Raw genomic sequence first — 20,202 nt, 5'->3', positions numbered from 1 at the left:
GAAAGCATGTACCCTGGAGCTGAAAGACCTGGCTTCAGCCTGGGGTCCCTAGGGTCTGCCTTTTCTTCCTGGGGCAAGGGTGGTGTGTGTCCCAATGCAGTTCAGGTGTGTGTCTATGTCTTGCCCAGGATCTTTTAAGTAAGACCCACACAGAAAACGCCCTCTATGGTTTGAAGAACAGCAAAGCCTTCCCAGGGAAACAATTCAGGTGATTGTTCTAGCAGAGCAAGACCACATAAAGCCCAAAGTCGCCATGACTATACCTACACCCAATTGACCAGCACCAACCCAACTGTCTAGCCTCTTCTTCACCCCAAGTTTACGCTGCCCTTTCAGTGTCTCTCTCAGTACTGCTGGCCAGAGGAGGACATAATCCCATTATTCACTCATTCATTCATTTATGTGACAATGGCTAACATTTACTGAATCTTACTATGTGGCAAACACTAATGGCTTTACATACACTATCTCATTTAATCCTTACAACCCTATTATTATCCCCACTATAGAGAGGACTAAACTAAGGTTCAGAGATGTTAAGTAAACTCAACACACAGCTGGGGAGCAGTGCAGTTGGGCTTTGAATGCAAGCAGTCTGACTGCAATTCTCTTATGTGCAAGTCACTCTGATATACTTTGGGGATGCATAAAAAATACACTAAAACTCCTGAATTGAACACCTTAAAAGGGTGAATTTTATGATACATAAATTATATAGCAATTAAAAAAATCTGAATGGACAAATTTTTGGTTGTGATATATGTTGACCACAACCCTAAGAATTCAGCTTATCTGTTTCTCCTGGTATAAACCAGCTTAAAAAAAAAAAGTCTTAAAAAAAGATGAATGAAACATCTCAGATGTCTTTATAGTCCCACAAAGCTAGTTCTAAACTTCAGTTCTGCCATTTGGCCACGGAAAACAGAGTTCTGGTTTTCTTTCCTATAAAGTGGGAACAGCAAACCTGGCCTTGTCAGGCAGATGTGGGGATTTGAAGGAAAGGCTGCACCTGGTGCAAGCTGGCCTTGGTAAATCACAGCTGAGAGTGCTGAATCTCATGAGGGCAGGGGCTCGGGGGCATTCACATGGCACCATTGCCATAAATGTTCTGAGAGTGCCCAAGGCTGTCGAGACCTGTGCTCGCTGGAATCCAAGCCCACCTGAGCCTTCTCATCCTCACTGCAGAGGCCCCCCATCCCCTCCACACTCCTGGTTTTCTGCTTAAGGCTCTATAATGAGAACGGGTGCTTTCCTTTTCCCTACCCACCAAGCTCCTTCTCTGGGCTGCCAAGGGGCTGAGATTCCTGAGCCAGATCAGTGTGTAAGCTGTGACGAGGCCTTCCCAACCCCCTGCCGCTGGCACCTGGGCTCTGGCTCACACCCAGCACTATTCTCATAGGCAGCTCTGTGCCCACAGGGGCCATGTTGCTATGGTGATTCCACTACCCACACAGTGTCCAGGGAGACAGCACAGCGTAGCTGGAGCTATTTGCAAGACTTGCTGAAACCAGGCTGGGAAGATTCCGGAAAGGGTCAGAAGGAGTGGGGGATGGGAACTAAGTGGAACAGCTTCCCCAGCAGTTGCTGTGTGTGTGTGTGTGTGTGTGTGTGTGTGTGTGTATGTGTGCTCACACTCACACATCAGCCACCCCCTGTCCAAGTTATAATGGCTCTTCCCAGCAGAAGCACAGCCCCTAGAGAGGCATCGACTTGTGATTGTCATAGGTTTCTTCCTGAGGTGATGTTCAGGGTTTATCTTTGTGTTTGGTTTCTATGCTGAACACTAAAAAAAAGAAAGAGTGACATTCATATGGCAGCAGAAGGGACTGAACTGTGACTTACACTGCTCTACATCTGAAGCTGGTGTCATGGTCCACCTTGTCCTTTGTCCTATAAGATTTCCCACAGAGCACAGAGTGGGGCTCCAGGAAACTGTACTGTGATGGGGAGAAAGATGCCTACCCCTTTTCCCTCCTCCCCTCCCCACTTCCACAGTCACCCCATGTTCTAGGCAGCTTGTCTAAATCAGCTCATTTGGCCCACACAACGATTCTGTGCTTGTTACACTCATTTTACAGATGACAACACCAAGGCACAGAGATGCTATGTCACTTGCCACGGTTGGAGCTAGTAAGTGTAGGAGATGGGAGTGAAACCTGGGCTGTTGTTTGAAATCTGTGTTTGCTGCTTCTCCCTCCTTCTTCCCCTTGGTGGGAGTTCACTGGAGCAGCCACTTAGGCCTGGAGAGAACAGAGACCAAGGTAGCAAGTGAAGTAAGGGATCCAACCCCTGGAATAGCATGTGGAGCACAACCCAAATGACACCTACTGAGTCCTGATGTTTGGGCTCAAGAGCTTTCTGTTCCCCTTTCTGAGCAATACCGGGGGTTATTAAAGAAAGGACCCATGCACCCATCGGTGCTGACCCAATTCAATCCAGAGTTGTTAATCGATGTCTTTTCCCCACAGTCGTGAATGTGGCTCTCCTCTGCGGAGCCACTGAGACAGCCCTACCTGCAGACAAATGAATCCTCAGGGGTGGTGAGGACTGGGCCCTGCGTCCTCCTGGAGCCCTCGTGTGCAGAGCTAATGCTGATTTGTGAAGCACTTTATGGTTTATTCATACCGCTTTGCCAGGCTTCCCAGGACAACCTTCCCTCGCACAAATGAGAGCGACTCCCAGAATAGAATGTCAGGCTTCATTAAGAGAAAAAGCCCGGGTGTGGGGGATGTCCCTTTTTGCTTCCTCGCCTGCGTCACCCAGTGTTTGAAGGATTTGGGTCACACCCCAGGAAGCACCTGTGCTTGTGAGCAGGGAGGGGTGCCAGGAGCTCCTTTCCAGGTGGGAGAGACTCTCAGAGGGTTAGGCTCAAGTATCTCTGCAGGAAACTCACCCAGGCCAGTGAATGTGTTCCCAGGAGGGAGGCAGGCAGTAATTGGCAGGGAGCCAGGCACAGGGTAGAGCTCTGATGCCCTTATTCTCAACTGGGAGACTGAGGTGGGTCATAGAGGGTTCAGAACACTGCGTACATTAGAAGTCACCAAACAGGCCCCCAGCAGTACTTTCTCAAGCTTGGGGAGGGTGTCCCAGAGCACAGAGGGAAGAGGAAAACCTTGTCCTTCTCACTTAGCTTCTTTAGGGCTGCCTCAGGAGCAGTGCCTTGCTCAAGCCTCACCAGTGTCCAGGAAAGCTGCCCATAGACACATATGGAACCCAGGAAATTGCATGGCAACCCAGGGCACAAAAATCACACTGACACAGAAATGTAGGAGACTTCATGGGCTTCACACCGTCCCTAAAACGAGCAAGACCCCCCCGTACTGAAGTCACTATCCTTGGCCCCAGGGTCATATCCTTGAGGGAAAAAAATCACAAGGACTTCTGAGCAGCTCAGCTTCTTCAGAAACTAACTTCAGGTACTCTGATGCCAGGCAGATGGGGGGCTTGTGACTCCCAAATTTGTCTTTTTTTTTTTTTTACCTCTGAAGAGGTGGTATAAAGCAGAGGGGGTGTGCTGGGCTTGGAATAACAAACTCAGAATAGGAAGCTTGAACTGAGTGAGCCCTGCAGGACTTGGGGTTTGACTGCCCTCCAGGTCCACCCTGAGAGGATGGATGCCTGAGTACCCAACTGACTCACCAGCCATCTGGGATATCAGGGACATGATCACCTATTTTTCAAATGGAACATTTGGAACAAAGTAAAAATGTAGGAAGGAAAGGTTCTCAATTTGCTAAACAATTCACACTGATGTTCCTGGCAACATTAACAATTTCTTTTTTAACATTTTATTTTTTTCCTTTTATAAAAGACTTTATTTTCTTAAAATGTCTAACCTTTACTTATTTATTTTATTGTCTAAAGTTTTACAGATGATAGTATGTCTCCTTTCTCTCCAATTGACCCCCTCCCCCATTCCGTCCCAGTCCAAGCAAGCCCCTACCATCCCACTGTCTGTGTCCATTGGTTATGCTAATATGCATGCATGTAAGTTCTCTGGTTGCTCTCTAACCATCCTCCTCTATCATTTGTCTCTAGATCCATCTGTTCTTTTTTATTAAATTATGTTGATAATTATATCCTACATATGAGTGAGATCATGTGATATTTATCTTTCTTCAACTGGCTTATTTCGCTTAGCATAAAGCTCTCCCATTAACAATTTCTTTTCATTTTTAAATAAATCTTTATTGTTCAGATTATTACAGTTGTTCCTCTTCCCCTCTATAGCTCCCCTCCACCCAGTTCCCACCTCACCCTCTGCCCTTCCCCCCCACACTGTCCTCATCCATAGGTGTATGATTTTTGTCCAGTATCTTCCTGCATCCCCCACATTCCCTTCCCCCTGAGAATTGTCAGTCTACTCCCTTTCTATGCCCCTGATTCTATTATATTCACCACTTTATTCTGTTCATCAGATTTTTTATTCACTTGATTTTTAGATTCACTTGTTGATAGATATGTACTTGTTCATAATTTTTATCTTTACCTTTTTTTCTTCTTCTTCCTCTTCTTAAAGAATACCTTTTACATTTCATATAATCCTGGCTTGGCAGTGATTAACTCCTTTAGCTTTTTCTTATCTGTGAAGCTCTTTATCTGACTTTCAATTCTGAATGATAGCTTCGCTGGGTAGAGTAATCTTGGTTGTAGGTTCTTGCTATTCATCACTTTGAATATTTCTTGCCACTCCCTTCTGGCCTGCATAGTTTCTGTTGAGAAATCAGCTGACAATTGTATGGGTACTCCCGTGTAGGTAACTAACTGTTTTTCTCTTGCTGCTTTTAATATTCTCTCTTTGTCTTTTGCTCTTGGCATTTTAATTATTATGTGTCTTGGTGTGGTCCTCTTTGGATTCCTTTTGTTTGGGGTTCTGTGCACTTCCTGGACTTGTAAGTCTATTTCTTTCACCAGGTAGGGGAAGTTTTCAGTCATTATTTCTTCAAATAGGTTTTAAATATCTTGCTCTCTCTGTCTTCTTCTGGCACCCCCATAACTTGGATGTTGGCATGTTTGAAGTTGTCCTAGAGGTTCCTTACACTATCTTCATATTTTTGGATTCTTTTTTTTCCTTTTGCTTTTCCAGTTGGATGTCTTTTGCTTCTTTGTATTTGAAATCTTTGACTCGATTCTTGCGATCCTCTAGTCTGCTGTTGGATCTCTGTATATTATTTTTTTATTTTAGTTAGTGTGCAAATTTGTGTGGGATTTGGGTCACACCCTGGTCAAATCCCACACAAATCAGGGGAGCAAAAATAAGTGTATGCTTAATTTCTAGTTGGTCCTTTTTCATATCCTGGAGGGTCTCACTAAATTTATTGTTTGTTTCTAGAAAATTCTTGAAAACCTTATAACCATGGTTTACCCTCTATATCCAGTTGTTTGCTTTCCTCCATTTCTGTCATTTGTGACCTGTTTCTTTATCTCTACATTTTGGCTGATTCCCTGTGTTGATAGAATGGCTTTGTGTGCTAGGTGTCCTATAGGGCCCAGTGGCTCAGCTCCCCAGTTACCTGAGGTGGACACTCTTGGTGCACCCCTTTGTGGGCTACATGCACAGTCTTGTTGTAGTTAAGCCTTGATTGTTGTTGATATCATTGGGAGGAATTGACCTTCAGGCCAATTGGCTGTGAGGATCAGCTCTGTCTAAGATGGGAGAACTTCTGTGTTGGAGACATCCTTATGAGATAAGACTTGCTTCAGTGGGCCTTTGGTGCTCACTGAGTCTGCTCCCTGAGTGTGTCCCTTATGGATCTAAGGAGATGTAATCTGGATGGTCCTACTCTGACCCCTGAGTACACTGGCTCTTGGATCTCCAAGGAGGTGCAAATTTAACCTTGCCTGAGGCTACCCAGCAGGAGCTATGGAGAGAGCTGAAGATTCCTCTTCTTTGTTTGGGTTTTGGAGGTTCCCAGATGAGGCCCAGCTGTGAAGCAATGCAAGCTGCTGTGGAGCCTTGGGCCTTCTTTTGGAAATTTTAGGCTCTCTGACCCAGCTGTTTGTTAGGTAATTTTAGATTGCAAAGGGCCAGGCCATTCATATGCAAAATAATCTGTGCACAGCTGGGGTGGGGTTGTAAATTGGGTGGGGTGGGGTCTCAGGGAATCAACAGGGCGGAGAAAACAGCAATGGCTGCCTTTCAGTCCTGCCCTAAGAGGCCCCTGGGTCTCAGTGTCCCTTGATAATTGCTACAAGCACCTCTGAGAAAAAGCCACCCTCCTGTTCTGGACTGATGCCAAACAGTCCAGTTTTACACTGTAGGAGTCTGGGTCCCCAGAGTCTCACCAGGAACTGGAGTTCAGAGTAGTTGGGAGCTTGTGTCTCCCTCCCAACTGAAAAAGACAACCATGTCCTCAGTTGCTAGCCCTTCCCATGTGGGCACCTCTATACCTCCATACTTTACTTCTGCACCTCCTCTGAGTCTCAGTGTGCTTTTCTCATCCCTTCTCGTTGTAGAATTTCCACTCAGCCAGCCTTCCTGTGGTTCTGGATGATGTCCGTTTTGTTTTTAATTGTAGTTTTGAAGTGGTTGTGTGAGGCAGCAAGTTCAGGTGTTTACCTATGCCACCATCTTGGTTTTTCCTCCCATTAACAATTTCTTGACTCCATGTTAAAGTTAGTCTAACCTAAAAATCTGCAAAAATCAGGGGAGCATCATCCTGTGTAACCTAAGATCCAAGGGGCTTAATTCTTTTCCACCCGCTATCTCAGAGCACAGGGATCCAAAGCAGCCCAGGAAATCCGGGGTGGTGGTGGTGGTGGTGTGTGTGAGATGACCTGCAGTAAGTATGACGGGTTCTCTGCTTGTTTTGTCCTCCCTGCCAACTTTCAATCCATTGCTGTCAATAGTGGGCGACACTGAGATTTTAGAGTAGCAGGCACAAGCTAAGAGCCTGCTTCCCAAAATGGGGCCTATCGCTCTCTACAAAAGAGCTACTTTTGGGCTTATTTTGTCAACACCAATCCTTTGACTATCCCTTCTAGCTCTGATCTTCCAGGTAGAGACTTAGTTGACTTATTGCAATTGGGACAACAGAGAGAGACCCAAATGGCTAACCCAGTTTTTGAGAGATCAGAGTGGTCAAAGTCCAGAAATAAACCTCAACTGGTCATCCTCATCTTAAAAAGTAAGTTGATGATGCTTTCCACTGAGAGTTAGTGCTCCACAATTGTCAACTGCTAATGTATAAACTTCTTAAAATAATAATAACACCAACAACTAGGCAACAACAATTCAAAACATGTTAATTAATTTTCAAAATATTATTTCTAAAATATAGTAAATAAGTTACACTGTTTGGGCTCCCTTAAATATAAGCATTTTCATTGGGGGTGATATAGTTCCCAAGGGGGCCAACAGTGGCTCTTGAATATGAAAAAAATATTACTCTTTTTTTAATAACCTTACCCAAGGACATGCTTAGAGAGAGAAGGGGGGGGGAAGAGAGAGAGAGAGCGCGAGAGAGAGAGAGAGAGAGAGAGAGAGAGAGAGAGATATATGTGAGAGAAATATCTATTGATTGCTTTCCGTATGCTCCCTGACTGGGGTCAAACCCACAACTCAGGTATGTCTCTGACTGAGAATTGAACCAGCAACCTTTTGGTGCATGGGATGAAACTCAACCAACTGAGCCACTTTGACAGGGCAAATATTACTCTTTTACACAGAAACTAAAGTATACATATCACACATATATATCTTTGGTATTAAATTTTCATGAGGGGATGATTAGGAAAAAAGTCTAACTAGAGTCCTTGGAGGGCGGGGGGCAATAGGAAACAATGGTTGAGAAACACTACTTAAGTAGAGAATAACAATTGTGTTCTTTGCTATAGGACTCAAAGTTATGCATACAGACTTCTCTCCTTATTTTCTGCGATGGTTATTGAGGTAAATGGGTGGGTTTGTTCCTTCTTAATTTCCCTGACCCTGAGCCCAGGTGCAAATGTTTTCCTGGGTGGTAAGTTTTCTCCCTCACTTTTCTAGGTTATCTAGTCATTCCTCAGTGGGTTATTTTCTAGCAGTGGCCTGTCAAATCCATAATCTAACTTTTACAGGTAAATATTTAAATCCATCCTCGTCAGAAAGCAGCAACCTACTTTCCTATTGAATTGTGTGAACAGCTGAGTGGACTGTCTTATGCCTGTTCATTATTTTCACACATCTCTGTGTTTGCATGTGTGTTTTTGACTGTTGAGATCACCAGGAAAACCTTAGATCATGTTCCACTGGAACAAGCAGAAAAACTTACAGTGCAAAGTGTTTCGAAGGTCTTTTCAGAGACAAAGGAGCCATCAAGGCCAAAGAGAAAGATGGATGTATAGGAGAGCATTCCTCCCAGGATGATGAGGTTGTTCATGTATGGACTCGACATTTTTATCAGCCTGACAAGAGAAAGAGATACCACAGTTACAGAACGGATAGTGTAGCTATTCCTTCCACAAATATTTCGACTGTGTATACTGTTGCGAAGGCTAGAGGGGGAGAGAAAAATTTAAGTCCTGATCTCCTCCATTACCCTCTCCCTGAGACTGTGCCAAATGCTTATCTGACTTGTGTGTTAGGGGCTGTTTCCCCCTCACTAAAGGACCCCAGACAGCTATCAACTCCCAGTTGTTGATTCTCCTGCTCCTTGGTCAAGTTCACCCACCACTTCTCTAGGGACAGCTTGTAGCATCAGCTTCTTTAACCACTAATTTTAATTTACACAAAAACAATATGTTAACAGCTTTTTGTGTCTAGAGCTGGGAAGACATGTAAAATCTAGAGAATTCTACATTTAGGTTCAGCAAGCCAGGACTTGGTTAAACCATCAGCTGCTGGAGTTCACCCTCAGAGGCGCCTGGCTTGCCCAGCACAATCCACTCAGAACATCTTGGGTTTTCAGGTGGTCCATGACCCAGGTGTTCTTTTGCAGACTGTAATTATGGTCAATTGTTCCCTGAACCTTTCCCTTCAGAATATGTATTTCTATTAATCCTTCCACATTGAAAACGTGTAATGTGGTATCAAAGTGGAAGAGAGAGAAAAACCCTGCTATAAATTGTGGACCATTTACATGGTCTTTTGAGTTGGGAACAATGGGTCCAGCGCTTGGTCCCTGCTACCCACAGAGGTGCACAGAGATTGGCAAAGCAATTAGCTGGCTGAACTTCCTCACCTGTAAAAGCACAGATCACACTGCCTAGGGCCGTGGCCAGCAAACTGCGGCTCATGAGTCACATGTGGCTCTTGGGCCCCTTGAGTGTGGCTCTTCCACAAAATATCATGGCCTGGGTGAGTCTATTTTGGAGAAGTGGCGTTAGAAGAAGTTTAAGTTTAAAAACTTTGGCTCTCAAAAGAAATTTCAACTGTTGTACTGTTGCTATTTGGCTCTGTAGACTAATGAGTCTGCCGACCAATGGCCTAGGGCACATGTGAAGCTGAGATGGGACTGGGTTTCTGGAAGCCCTTTTATAAAACAGGATCTGCTAAGCACCTTCATTCTTAGTTATCACAGGAAGGAGGGGAGAAGACAGGAGTTGGGTAGGCTTCCTGAAGGAGGGGACCTTAATTTTGTAGGTAACATTTAGGAAGACAAAAGTGAGGGGTATTGGGAACTTTAAATCTGCAAAACCAGTAAAAAAAAAAAAAAAAAGAAAAAAAGAAAAAAAAATCACATGGAAGTCAGCCTATTGGAAAGAATAACGATAATTTCCCCCAGGAGGCTAAGATGGGGTATTTTAGGAATTAAAGGAGTTTAGACTTATTTTAGGGGCCTCTCACCATTGTGATGGGACTTCTTGAAGTTTGTGGGAAGGGAATCCTTTAATTAAGACTTATGGGCCCAGGCCTTGTGCCAAATGCTCATTTAAGGTTTGTATGCAGTGGACCAAAATTGCTTTGATTTTTTTTTTGTGTGTGTGTGTGTGTGTGTGTGTGTGTGTGTGTGGCAGTGAACGTGTTATTAGTGACAAAGAAAATAAAACAACAGTCCAATAAAATTCCATTTTGCCCTTCAGGAAATAGATTTGGCCTGAGCAATTGCAAAAAAACAAGCAACAAACAAACAAACAAAAAAAGCTAAACCAACAGCAACAAAAAATTGAGAGCCTGGAGGTTTCTCCTTTACAAAGAAAAGAAAAACAAGTGTTCTCCTGGAATTGGGCTTGTTCCTAGCAGCCCTGGAGGTCATGCATCGTGGCTTCTGGGCACGATAGCAGAGCTGTGCTGACCATGGTGGGCGCTGGGCCTGTGACTGAGAAGGTCCTGCTCTGAGTCCTTGCTCACCCTCTCCCTCTTCCAGGAGCTGGAAACCAAAGAAGCTGCCTGTGCTTGGTAAACACTACCACCTGGGATAGTGACCTGTTCTACCCACAACTGACCAGAATAACTCAGAAAGCGAGCTGCTCTCCTCTGGAGAGTGAAGGGCATGTGCGAGGGAACAAAAATCAAGGGGATGAATTCTGCCACTTGCATAAGTGTGGTTTGGACAGTGGCCTCTGCCATTGAGCTTCTGTGCTCACATCTGTCATCTGGGGAGGGGCTTCCTGGACTGCAGTGAGCTGTAACTAATGAAGTGCCAGGCCTTGCACTTAGTGAACCCCCTACTAGGGGTGTCGAACTCAATCAGAGAAGGGGCCAAAATCTAAAATCCAGCCTAAATCGCGGGCCAAATGGTTTACTGAACAGTCATAAACTGTCATGGTGATGGAAACGCAGCGGAGTGCAGTGATGACAGCGCGGTACGGTCCACATTGCAAGGCCTGACGGGACGGATTTGGCCCGCGGGCCTTGTGTTTGACACATGTGCGGCCTAGACAGTGCTTCCCCAAGATGGGACAGAGACACTGGAGAATGCTGTCTTTTAGATTTCTCCTCCTGGGCCAGCACAAACTGCAGGAGCACAGACAAAGTCCTGAGAAGGCCTATGGACCTAGATCCTTCAGTTTTACTTAAACTTGCCTTCCTCAGATTTATACAGAGGCTCCTGTGTAACGAGCAGCCCTCTGTCTGTGTGTATTTGTGTGTGTGTGTGTGTGTGCGCGTGCATGCATGTGTGCACACGTATTCATGAAACACCAAGTAACATCACAACGAATGACAGCACACTTCAGGAAACTGCCCTACAATATTCTGTAGCCCTGAAGAATCCAGAGTGCTCATATACTTTGTCCATGAGATTTGTCGATCCAGAAAGCATGATCCAAGAGGAAAGTGTGAACGACTTACTTCTGATTCCGGTTCTTGATGTTGAAAAAGAGAAAAGCGCTGGCCATGATCATCCCCAGGATGGTGAGGGCAGAGAGGATGCTGTAGAGAGGTAGGGAGATCTTCCGGAGCTGCTCTAGGATGATGGTCTTGTCTTTTGGGGGTTCGGATCCTAGAAGGCAAGGAAAAGACATCAACCAAGCCCAGTGCAATCAGTGCCTGAGGGCATCTCTGCCGGGTTTTTCTGACATTTGCCACCGGTGCCCAAACTCTGTGCAGGACACAGCTACCAGGTGAGCGGCTCCCGTGGCTGGCCAGCCAGCCTAGCAGGGATCCTTAGCCAGGACTTATTTCTTTCTCTAAAGAGAATCAATAAGGAATTTGTGATGCATTTAATAGCCATTAGAAGACTAGAATTTGATTTGGTCTAATTACCCTGTTGAAAAACTGTTGCCATGTATCTCCAAAGGTAACAGTGGCTTGGAAGGTGCAGGGCTGGGTGCTGTGAGTGGGTACCCCTGGGTGTCACTGGGAGTGAGGAACTAGGCTTTGGCTTTCAAGGGTTATGTGTCAACACATGTTAATGACCGTCCCTCAACAGGGTGGACTCCTTGCCTGTTGATTCCACAGAGATGCATATGTGCTCTGGTTGTGGATTTTCTGCTTCAAGGTCATTATGTTATAAAAGCTCTTTCTGATTTTCCATTTTCATCGGACTCGCTAACTGTGGGAGGCAGAAGCTGCCTGCGTGCCTTCCCCTCCCTGAGGTGCCAGGACTGGACAGACACTGTGGGACTCCACATCTCTGTGTGATTGCGAACTGTCCCTGCTCGTTCTTCAAGGGCACAGGAACCTGGGGGAGCCCCAAGGGAGGCTGAGCAGACTCATCTTTATAGAAGGTGGCACAATTGTCCCGTTTTAGTTTTACCAGGTGCAGGGAGGCTTGGGAGGACAAATGCAGGGAGGACACTCGACCCCACCCCACCCCACCCCACTTCTTGCTAATCCTCTTTCTCAGCTGCTGTTTTTGGTCAGGTTTCTGCTGGAGGACTGTGAAATAATGTTGGGGCTTTTCCCTCATGTATGGAATCAGCCAGGTGTTTGGGGGACCCAGCAGGGGTCACTATGAGTGCCCCCACCCCGTGGCTGTGCCATGGGTGCCAGCCTACATTATGCCTCCCTTCCCAGGAGACAAACTGGATGGGCAGATATTGCTTTTAGGGTTTAAGGCTCCCCCAAACACCTTTCAAAAACTTTGACAGCAAGTTGAAATGTTTGGAAACATTCAGTGGCTAAGAGGTCTTTGGACATCTCAACAACTTAGGGAAGCTGCCAGGTTGGAAAGCAGCTAGGAACCTGCTGGCATGGTTAATGTAAAGTGTTAAGCAATCCCAAGTAAACAGAATTTTATGAGGAGTGGCTCTAAGGACTAAAAGTCAGGGCAAAAGCAGACACAAGGCGACGGAGGCAGCACCATTTGTTGCTTCCAGTGAAAGTGCAACATCTGGAAACTTCCTCACCCTCCCTATTTACCTCCCTCTCCCCCCACCTGTAGCCTGGGCCGTATGAGGCTGGCTCAGGTGACTTCTGGATCCCTAATATGAGAGCCATCTTAGGGTTGCCCACGAGTTCTCGGCTGGAAACAAGCCACTCTCTGGGCACTGAGAAAGGGTTACACGATGACTAGGAATTCAAAGCAGATAGGATCCAGTCAGGAAGCTCAATCCAGATATTTTAATACAAAGTGATAGTGGCCATGGTAAAGGTGGGGGAAAAATCGATGAAAGCCAAAAGAAGGGAGCCATTAGCGTGTGTGTGGGGGCAATTAGGGAAGGCTGTACAAAAGAGGTGTTATTTGAGGGAACGGTCTTCCAGGAAGTGCAACATGTGGAGAGACCCTATGATCAACCAAACTAAGTTCTTTCCCAGAGGAAAAGACAGAGCTAAATTTAGCTGGTCCACATTTAAAATGAATTACTCCTGGCCATCCTCTGGTTTAAACAGATGCTTCAGCGAAAGCCAGCATTCCTACAAATTCCAGTGACCCATCCCAGGAGCTGGAATACAGCTCCCGTGTGAGTGACGGGGACTTTGTGCTCAGTGAGTGAGTGCATGTGTTGACAGGAGAGGATGTTCCCTCTTCCCCACAAGGCCAAAGACTCTGAGAGCTTGTCCGAAACCCTCAGATAATATCCAAGCTTGTGAGCAATTGGGCAGACCCCCTCCAAGGCCACCTGCCTTACCTTGGAACCTAATGGTGTCGTTGATGATCTCCAGCGTGTCAGCCACTGCGTTGTATTCTCCCACCTTCACCTCCCTGCGGTCTGTGGGGAGCAATGGAGAGTGGCTGGTTAGAGCTGAGTCCTGTGTTTGGGTCTGAGCGCTCCTCTCTCAGCTCTTGCTCTCCCCACAGGCCCTGGCTATGTTCTTGCAGGCTTTTCCTTTCCCCAGGTGGAATCACAAAACTCCCAATCTGATCTGGGCTAGAACAAACACCCTCTCACACTCTCTTGTCAACGGTCCTTTGCTGTGCATGTGTAAAAGGGGAGCTCACTCCCTATAACAGGATTCTCTGTCTGTTACCAAGGCCTTCCTGGTCATGGAGCTGAATGTTCGCTCTGTACCTCCCTGTCATCTGACTCTGCCCTCTAGGAACACACAGGCTATCTCTACTCCCTCTGCTCCAGGCAGGCCTAGAGATTGAAGACAAAGACAGAACACCCCCTCACACACACTCTTCCCCCACCCCACCTTACTAAACATCATTTCTATTTCCCACCTCACCCAGGCTCCTCCTGGGGCCACATTCCACAATATCACTGTCTGTCTGATACAGTGTAGACCCAAGGACTGACCAACACACTTTAGGCATGATTTGGTCAGCACCATCCCCTCCTTCTTTCTGCACATTATATATCTATTGATATATTCGGAGGTAGAATTAGCATCTTTCGGAGGACACATTGCTCTGCCGTGTGATACTGAGCACAGGATTCTTCATATGCACGTGTCCAGGTGTGTTTTCAGACCTTAGTGGCGCATTTAAATTTTCCTTCATCCTAGATACTATTCTGCTGTTGGGTTTAGGTCAGTGATATTCAACTGGTATGCGGCAAGAATTTTTAAAACATGCAATGCCTGACTATTTAGTCAGGGACACCGACTTCTTTCCCCTTGGATTGTCAAATAAAAAAATGACAACAGCAACACAACAATAGCTGTTCAGGGTGAATGAATTAAAATTATACTTATTTTTTTGTCAGATTGGCAAAAAAAAATGTATTTTGGGAGGGCTGCAGATTTTTAGCAATTAGCTTATGTGTGCCACAAGGTGAAAAGGTTGAAAATTGCTGGTTAGGGCATTGTTTTGGACATGGCCAAGGATAATTACAATGACAACGAGACCAGGATGACGGGGCAGGAGGAATGGAGAGTAGTAATTAGATTTGACAAAGGTTTCCTTTTTCTCAGGTAAATCTGGACAATTGGGAAGTCAATGGATGGGGAAGATGGGAACAGGAGGGGGGGGGGGGTGGCTCTGGTGCCATTCCCTAAGTGGGGAATCTAGGAGGGGAAAGGATGTTATGTTCCTGTTTGAATGTGCTCAGCCTGAGACATCTATCAGGGGGAGATCTTTGCTCTGGAACTGGGGGTGGGAGGGGGGGGATTCTAGGCTGGGGAAAAGGAGTTGGGAGTCATCAGCATGCAGGCTGGGAGGTGGAGTGGTGGGCAGGAAGGACACCCCGAGGACAGTGCTGAGAGAGAAGTGAAGGGACCAAGGACACAATCTGGGATAGCACCATTCTCTGGGGGGCAGGCAGAGCAAGGACACTGCAAGGAGACTGGGAAGAAGTGGCCAGGATGCCAGGAGCAGGATGCCAGGAAAGAGTGGGCATTGTAGGAGCCGAGGAAAACGACAATTTCACCACGGAGCTGCCCAGCAATGTCACATTGCTGCCGAGAGCCTGGCCAACAAGCCCCTTGGCAGGGGGCAGTAGATTGGGCGTATGTGGGCTATTGGTGACCATAGATAAAGCAGATGCAGGAAAAGGTGAGGTTAGAGGCAGAGAACCAAAGGAAACCGGTGTGGGAGTAGAGAAAGGAGTCTCCAGAGCAGGGTAGACTACAGTGTGCCTGGGTCTACGCTAGGAACTTTATGTGCCATCTTTTCAGTTCTTACAATTGAGTGGAATAGGTGGTTTCAGTTCCGCTTTATAGATGAGGACACTGAGGCGTGGGCAGGTTGTGGCTTTGCCCAGACTCCCACTGATACTAAGATACATGAGATCCCTGTGAGGTGACAGCTCCATGTCAAGCTGACAACCCTATAAGACACCTGTGCCTCCTGAGTATATTAACTGCACAGAGGAATGCTCACCCTCAGGGCAGGCAGGTCCTGGAGCTGAAGACCCTGCATGTGCCCAGAGGAACTGCCTGATGTGACTCTGGCTGTAGGTGAAATTCTTTGCATAAACGCAGGTGCATGCTGGTCCCTTAAAAACATTTAGGAAATGAAACAGGGAATCGCATAGACCTGCCACACTTCAGCCTGCGTTCCTTTGACCACAGGGTGGAAAACAGGGCTGTACAAGTCACTTCCTTCTTCCGCAAAGGTTTCCTCGTCATTTGAGGGGTTTCACACTGTGCAGGAGGCTGGGTCACTTAACTCCTAAATGTCACATTAGCAGACTCTGCTGGGAGCCCCAGCATCCTTGCTCAGGCCTTTTGAAGTCTCAGCCCCAAGCAGCTCCTGCCCCTCAGAAAAGGAGGCCCTGATTTATTTATTTGGCGTGGGGAGGCAGTGCATGAAATATGCAGGCTGATCGGAATAAATCATTAGGAGCTGGGAAGCGTGTGGCTGGCCGCTCTCCAGGCCCCCGGCCGCACAGCCCACCCCTCTGACTCTTAGGCCCTGCTGGGTGCCCCATGGCACCAAAATAATACTCAGCCTCCCACCAAGACCAAAATCACATAATCTATCCCTGGAGCAGTGCTTGGAGGCTCACAGGCACTTCACACCTTCTTGCATTTAACGCTCACAGCAAACCATGAGTTGGGCATAACTTACCCCAGTGTATAGCTGAGGGAGGGGCCTCGCTTAGGTTAAGTGCATGCCTGGACTTGGGACCCCCCAGTTCTGAATTCAGAGCACTTTCACCACCCATACTGAGCAGGGCTTCTGATCATTCAGCCCACATTTATTGAGTGCCTACTGAATGCCAGGCCCAGCCCGAGGTATTTCATGATAAAGGATCCCTCAAACACAGCAGTGTAGGTGGTGGAAGATTAGGTTATTTCCTCATTCTCAACCAAGGTGGCCTTGGACATCTGTGCTGGAGGCTGGAGATACAAAGACGAAGAAAATTCATAATCACTGACCTTGCAGTTGAATGACTGCAGCCTCATCCAGCCCTAGCAGGGAGTTAAAAATCATTGGCACTTCCCTTCTGGCTCATACCCTCTAAACAGTGGTTATAAATGTAGAATGGGAGCTTTCAGAGTGGCTATGAGAACCAGAGAGGAGAATACAGGCAATTTCTGGCTTGGGACCTAACTCATAGTGAGTGTTCAATAAATGATAGTTATTTAAGTCATGATGAAAGAAACTGTGAGCCATCTGCTAGGTCCCCAAACACTCCCTGTGTTTACTTACTGCCACTGGTTCCCCACAACAGTCCCTCTGCTTGGAAGGGATCTTTCCCCTCCCTCTACCAAACCAAAGGCCCAAACTTCCTCCTCCTCTTCCAGGAAGCATTCCCAGAGTGCTGCTCCCGGCTCCCAGTAACCCATTTGCTGTGAGCTCAGCCCCTCGTGTTGGAGCAGGTGTGGCCAGGCCTTGATTTCTGCCTGCTGGTTGGTTCCTGAGCAGAACCTGAAGTCTGGCTTCTGACATCTTGGGCAGCATAGAGTCTTGTTCCCCACACCCTGCCCGGGGCCCCTCAGGGGTCTGAAGGTGGAAGGCTGGTGCCCTGTGTTCTTTCATTCACTATGGCCCAGGTGGTGATGACTATGATAGGCACCAGCTTGGCTGCTTGGTAACTCCATTGTGCAAACAATGCTGTGTCATTTAGACACACATGAGCCTTGCAGGCCGAGGACAGGGCATCTTGGACAGATAAAAAGGCACAATGGGGGCCGGGAGGTTGGGGTATTGAGCAGAGGAGAGGGGCTGTGATACTGGGTCTGTTACTGGCTGGCTGTGCCCCACAAGCTCTGTGCAGGTTGCCACTGACTCACTATGTGACCCTGGGCCATTCCCTTCCTCTGGGCCTCAGTTTCTCCATCTGCAAACTGCACTGCAGGAATTCCTAGGGATTAAGGTCACCTGGAGCACTTCTAGAAAATACACATGACTGGTTCTAGCTTGGACCTATTATATTGAAACTTCTCAGGGTGAACCCTGAGTAGCAGTATTTTTAAAGGTCCTCTAGCTTGGCCGGAGGTGCTCAATGGTTGAGCACTGACCTATGAACCAAGAGGTCACTGGCTGGATTCCTGGTTCAGGGCACATGCCTGGGTTTCAGGCTCAGGCCCAGTGGAGGATGTGCCAGGAGGCATTTGACCCATGTTGTTCTCTCATTGATGTTTCTACCTCTCGGTCCCTCTCTTTTTCTCTCTCTCTAAAATCAATAAAACTATTTTTTAAAAGTCCTCTAAGTGGGTCTTGATGCATAGCCAGAGTTGAGAACCACTGGATTACACTGAGGGCCCTTCAAGCCAACGCTTTCTGTTCTCAGAGGCTAAAAATACTGTGAAACAAAAGAGCTCCCTTTCCCGCAGAATAATACCGGTTCCTTGTTGTGGGGCAAAAATGGAGTGTTCTCTTACAAAAGGTAAATTCTTTATTTCAAAATTTGGATTTGGATGAAAGGTCCCATTTGTAAAAATTAGACTTCTCCCCCAAAAGTCCAGTCTGAAAATCTTCACTGGCTGTGGGCCCGAGAACATCCCTGAGAGGGCAGGGAAATAGCTTCAATCCCAGAGTGATTCTGCCTCCCACCTGCACCACAGCCAACCCTGGTGGCAGAACCAATTGGAGGGTCACCAGTCTCCTGCGTTAGCTGGGTCCCCACATCCTGCTCCGGGGGCTCTAACTCCCTCACCCCCAAATGTCCCTTGGTCCTCAACTGGCCGAAGATCTGAACTGAGGAAGGTGTATATGTACTTTAAAATGTAACTGCTGTTGCAAACAGATTCAACGCATAACTATGAAATTAAAAACAAGATGACCTTGGCTCAATGAAAATCAAGGATTCTAGGACTCATGCCCCTCCTAAGAAAACCCTCAACTCAGCTAGAAAGGACTCTGACTGGAAGATGGACTCTTGGAGTTGGTCCAAGCTTTGGCCCTCACCTATGTAAGGAGCCCTGCCTGGTCTTGCTAAAGTGAGTGGGCTGCTTGGGGAGATCTCTATAGCTTCAACTCTTGGTTGATGGTTCAGCAACTGCTCTGAAGGGTCTTCCTCATTTTAAGCTGAAAATGTTCCTTGAGGCTTCTCATAACAGCTCCTGGCTCTGCCTGGGGTTGCACATCACATCAATTCCTGTTCCTGGCGGCTCTTCAGAGACAAGAATATGGCAGCTCTTCAGAGACGAGAATATGGCAATCGCAGGCCTTGATTCTGCTCTCCTCCAGGATGGCCGGCCATTCCTCAGGAAGTCCACCCACCCCAGTCTGGTCACTGTGGATAGAACCTACAGGGTTGGTCCCTTCACTAGGGTGGGAGTAGATGGAAGTGGGTCCCTGGGAATTTTAATAAGTTAACTTCATTGGCCTTTGTTTTGAGATTTTTAATAGGCCAAGTGGACATTGGCCAAATGCCCAGGAGTATAATGACCCGCGAAGGACAGATTTATCCATTGACTCACTCAAACTATCCCAGGGGCAAAAGCTAAGTACCGGAGGGGATGCAGGACACATACAAATACAACAGGTTATCTGCACCTAGAACACCTTTTCTCTCTTTTTCTTGGCTAACTCTCACTAGAGAAACTGGTCTTTCAAAGTTCATCTCAGATGCCACCTCTCTCAGGCAGTCTTCCTCGAATCTGGTGGGTGGAGCCAAATGCCCCTCCTCTAAATGCCATCAGTTATCACACCCAGTTGGGGTCCGATGTCTGCTCCCAATGGACTGTGAGCTTCCTGAGGGCAAGGGCTGCATCTTACCTATCTCAGTACCCTCTGTCCCCATCATTATCTGGCATGCAGAAGCCAGGAAATGATTGTTAAGCAACTTTAAAAGCCCAAACCATAGGGAAAAAGAATGAAAGAAAAGAATTTAACCACATCAAAATTGAGAATTTCTTTTCAACAAGGACTTAATGTTTATAGACAAGTGACCAAATGACAGAAGATGTTTGCAAAGCCTCAAGCCAACAAGGGACCAATATCTAGATTATATAAGGAACTCTTGCAAATCAACAAGAAAAATACAGTGCCCTCAGAATAAAAGTGGTCAAAAGATCAGAACAGACAATTAATACCTGTCTAACAAGCACAGGAAGAAATGCCCAAACTCATTAGTAAGCAAATAAATAATCTCTAACACCACAATACCCTTAGACTGGAAAAAAAATTAGGGGTCTGGAACACCAAGGGTTGGTAGGAGGTAAGGGCCCAGGGATCCTCATGCCAGTGGGAGTGGAGGCGGCGCAGTGACTCGCTGAAAGAGCCATCTGGCAGGTTTTAGGCCTGTTCAGTGTTCCCACACAACTTCCAACCCAACAAATCTCCTCTTGGGCATCTGTCCTAAAAATGTCCAGTTGGGTTCACAGGACACATGTACAAGGACCCTCGTTATCTGTGAAGGCAGAAAGTTGAAGTGACCTTGGGTGTCTGTCACTGGGAGAGTGGAAGGGTGCAGGGTGGGTGTGCCCTACGGGGTGAGCAATGAAAGCCATGTGCTAGATGTACACACGGGAACATGAAGGCATCTTAGAAAACAAAGTGATGAGTGGAAAAGAAAAAGAAGCAGGAAAGCTATGTAATCCAGTTGCACTGATGTAAATTC

At 46.8% G+C, this 20,202-nt stretch overlaps 1 protein-coding gene across 1 annotated transcript in view; it reads right to left on the bottom strand.

Moving 5' to 3' along the window:
- The window catches only part of GABBR2 (gamma-aminobutyric acid type B receptor subunit 2), a 304,115-nt gene that overhangs the window by 65,049 nt on the left and 218,864 nt on the right, over positions 1 to 20,202 (bottom strand). The window contains exons 9-11 of the mRNA XM_036433225.2: positions 13,435 to 13,515; positions 11,213 to 11,363; positions 8,253 to 8,385 (exon numbers count right to left, since the gene is read on the bottom strand). Coding sequence (XP_036289118.1) covers positions 8,253 to 8,385; positions 11,213 to 11,363; positions 13,435 to 13,515 — 365 coding nt within the window. The remainder of the gene's footprint in view (positions 1 to 8,252; positions 8,386 to 11,212; positions 11,364 to 13,434; positions 13,516 to 20,202) is intronic.

The sequence above is a fragment of the Pipistrellus kuhlii genome, unplaced genomic scaffold, assembly GCF_014108245.1.
Source record: "Pipistrellus kuhlii isolate mPipKuh1 unplaced genomic scaffold, mPipKuh1.p scaffold_m20_p_12, whole genome shotgun sequence".
NCBI lineage: Eukaryota > Metazoa > Chordata > Mammalia > Chiroptera > Vespertilionidae > Pipistrellus > Pipistrellus kuhlii.
Note: the sequence above shows the minus strand (reverse complement) of the source record. Positions and strands in the feature narration are given on the sequence as shown.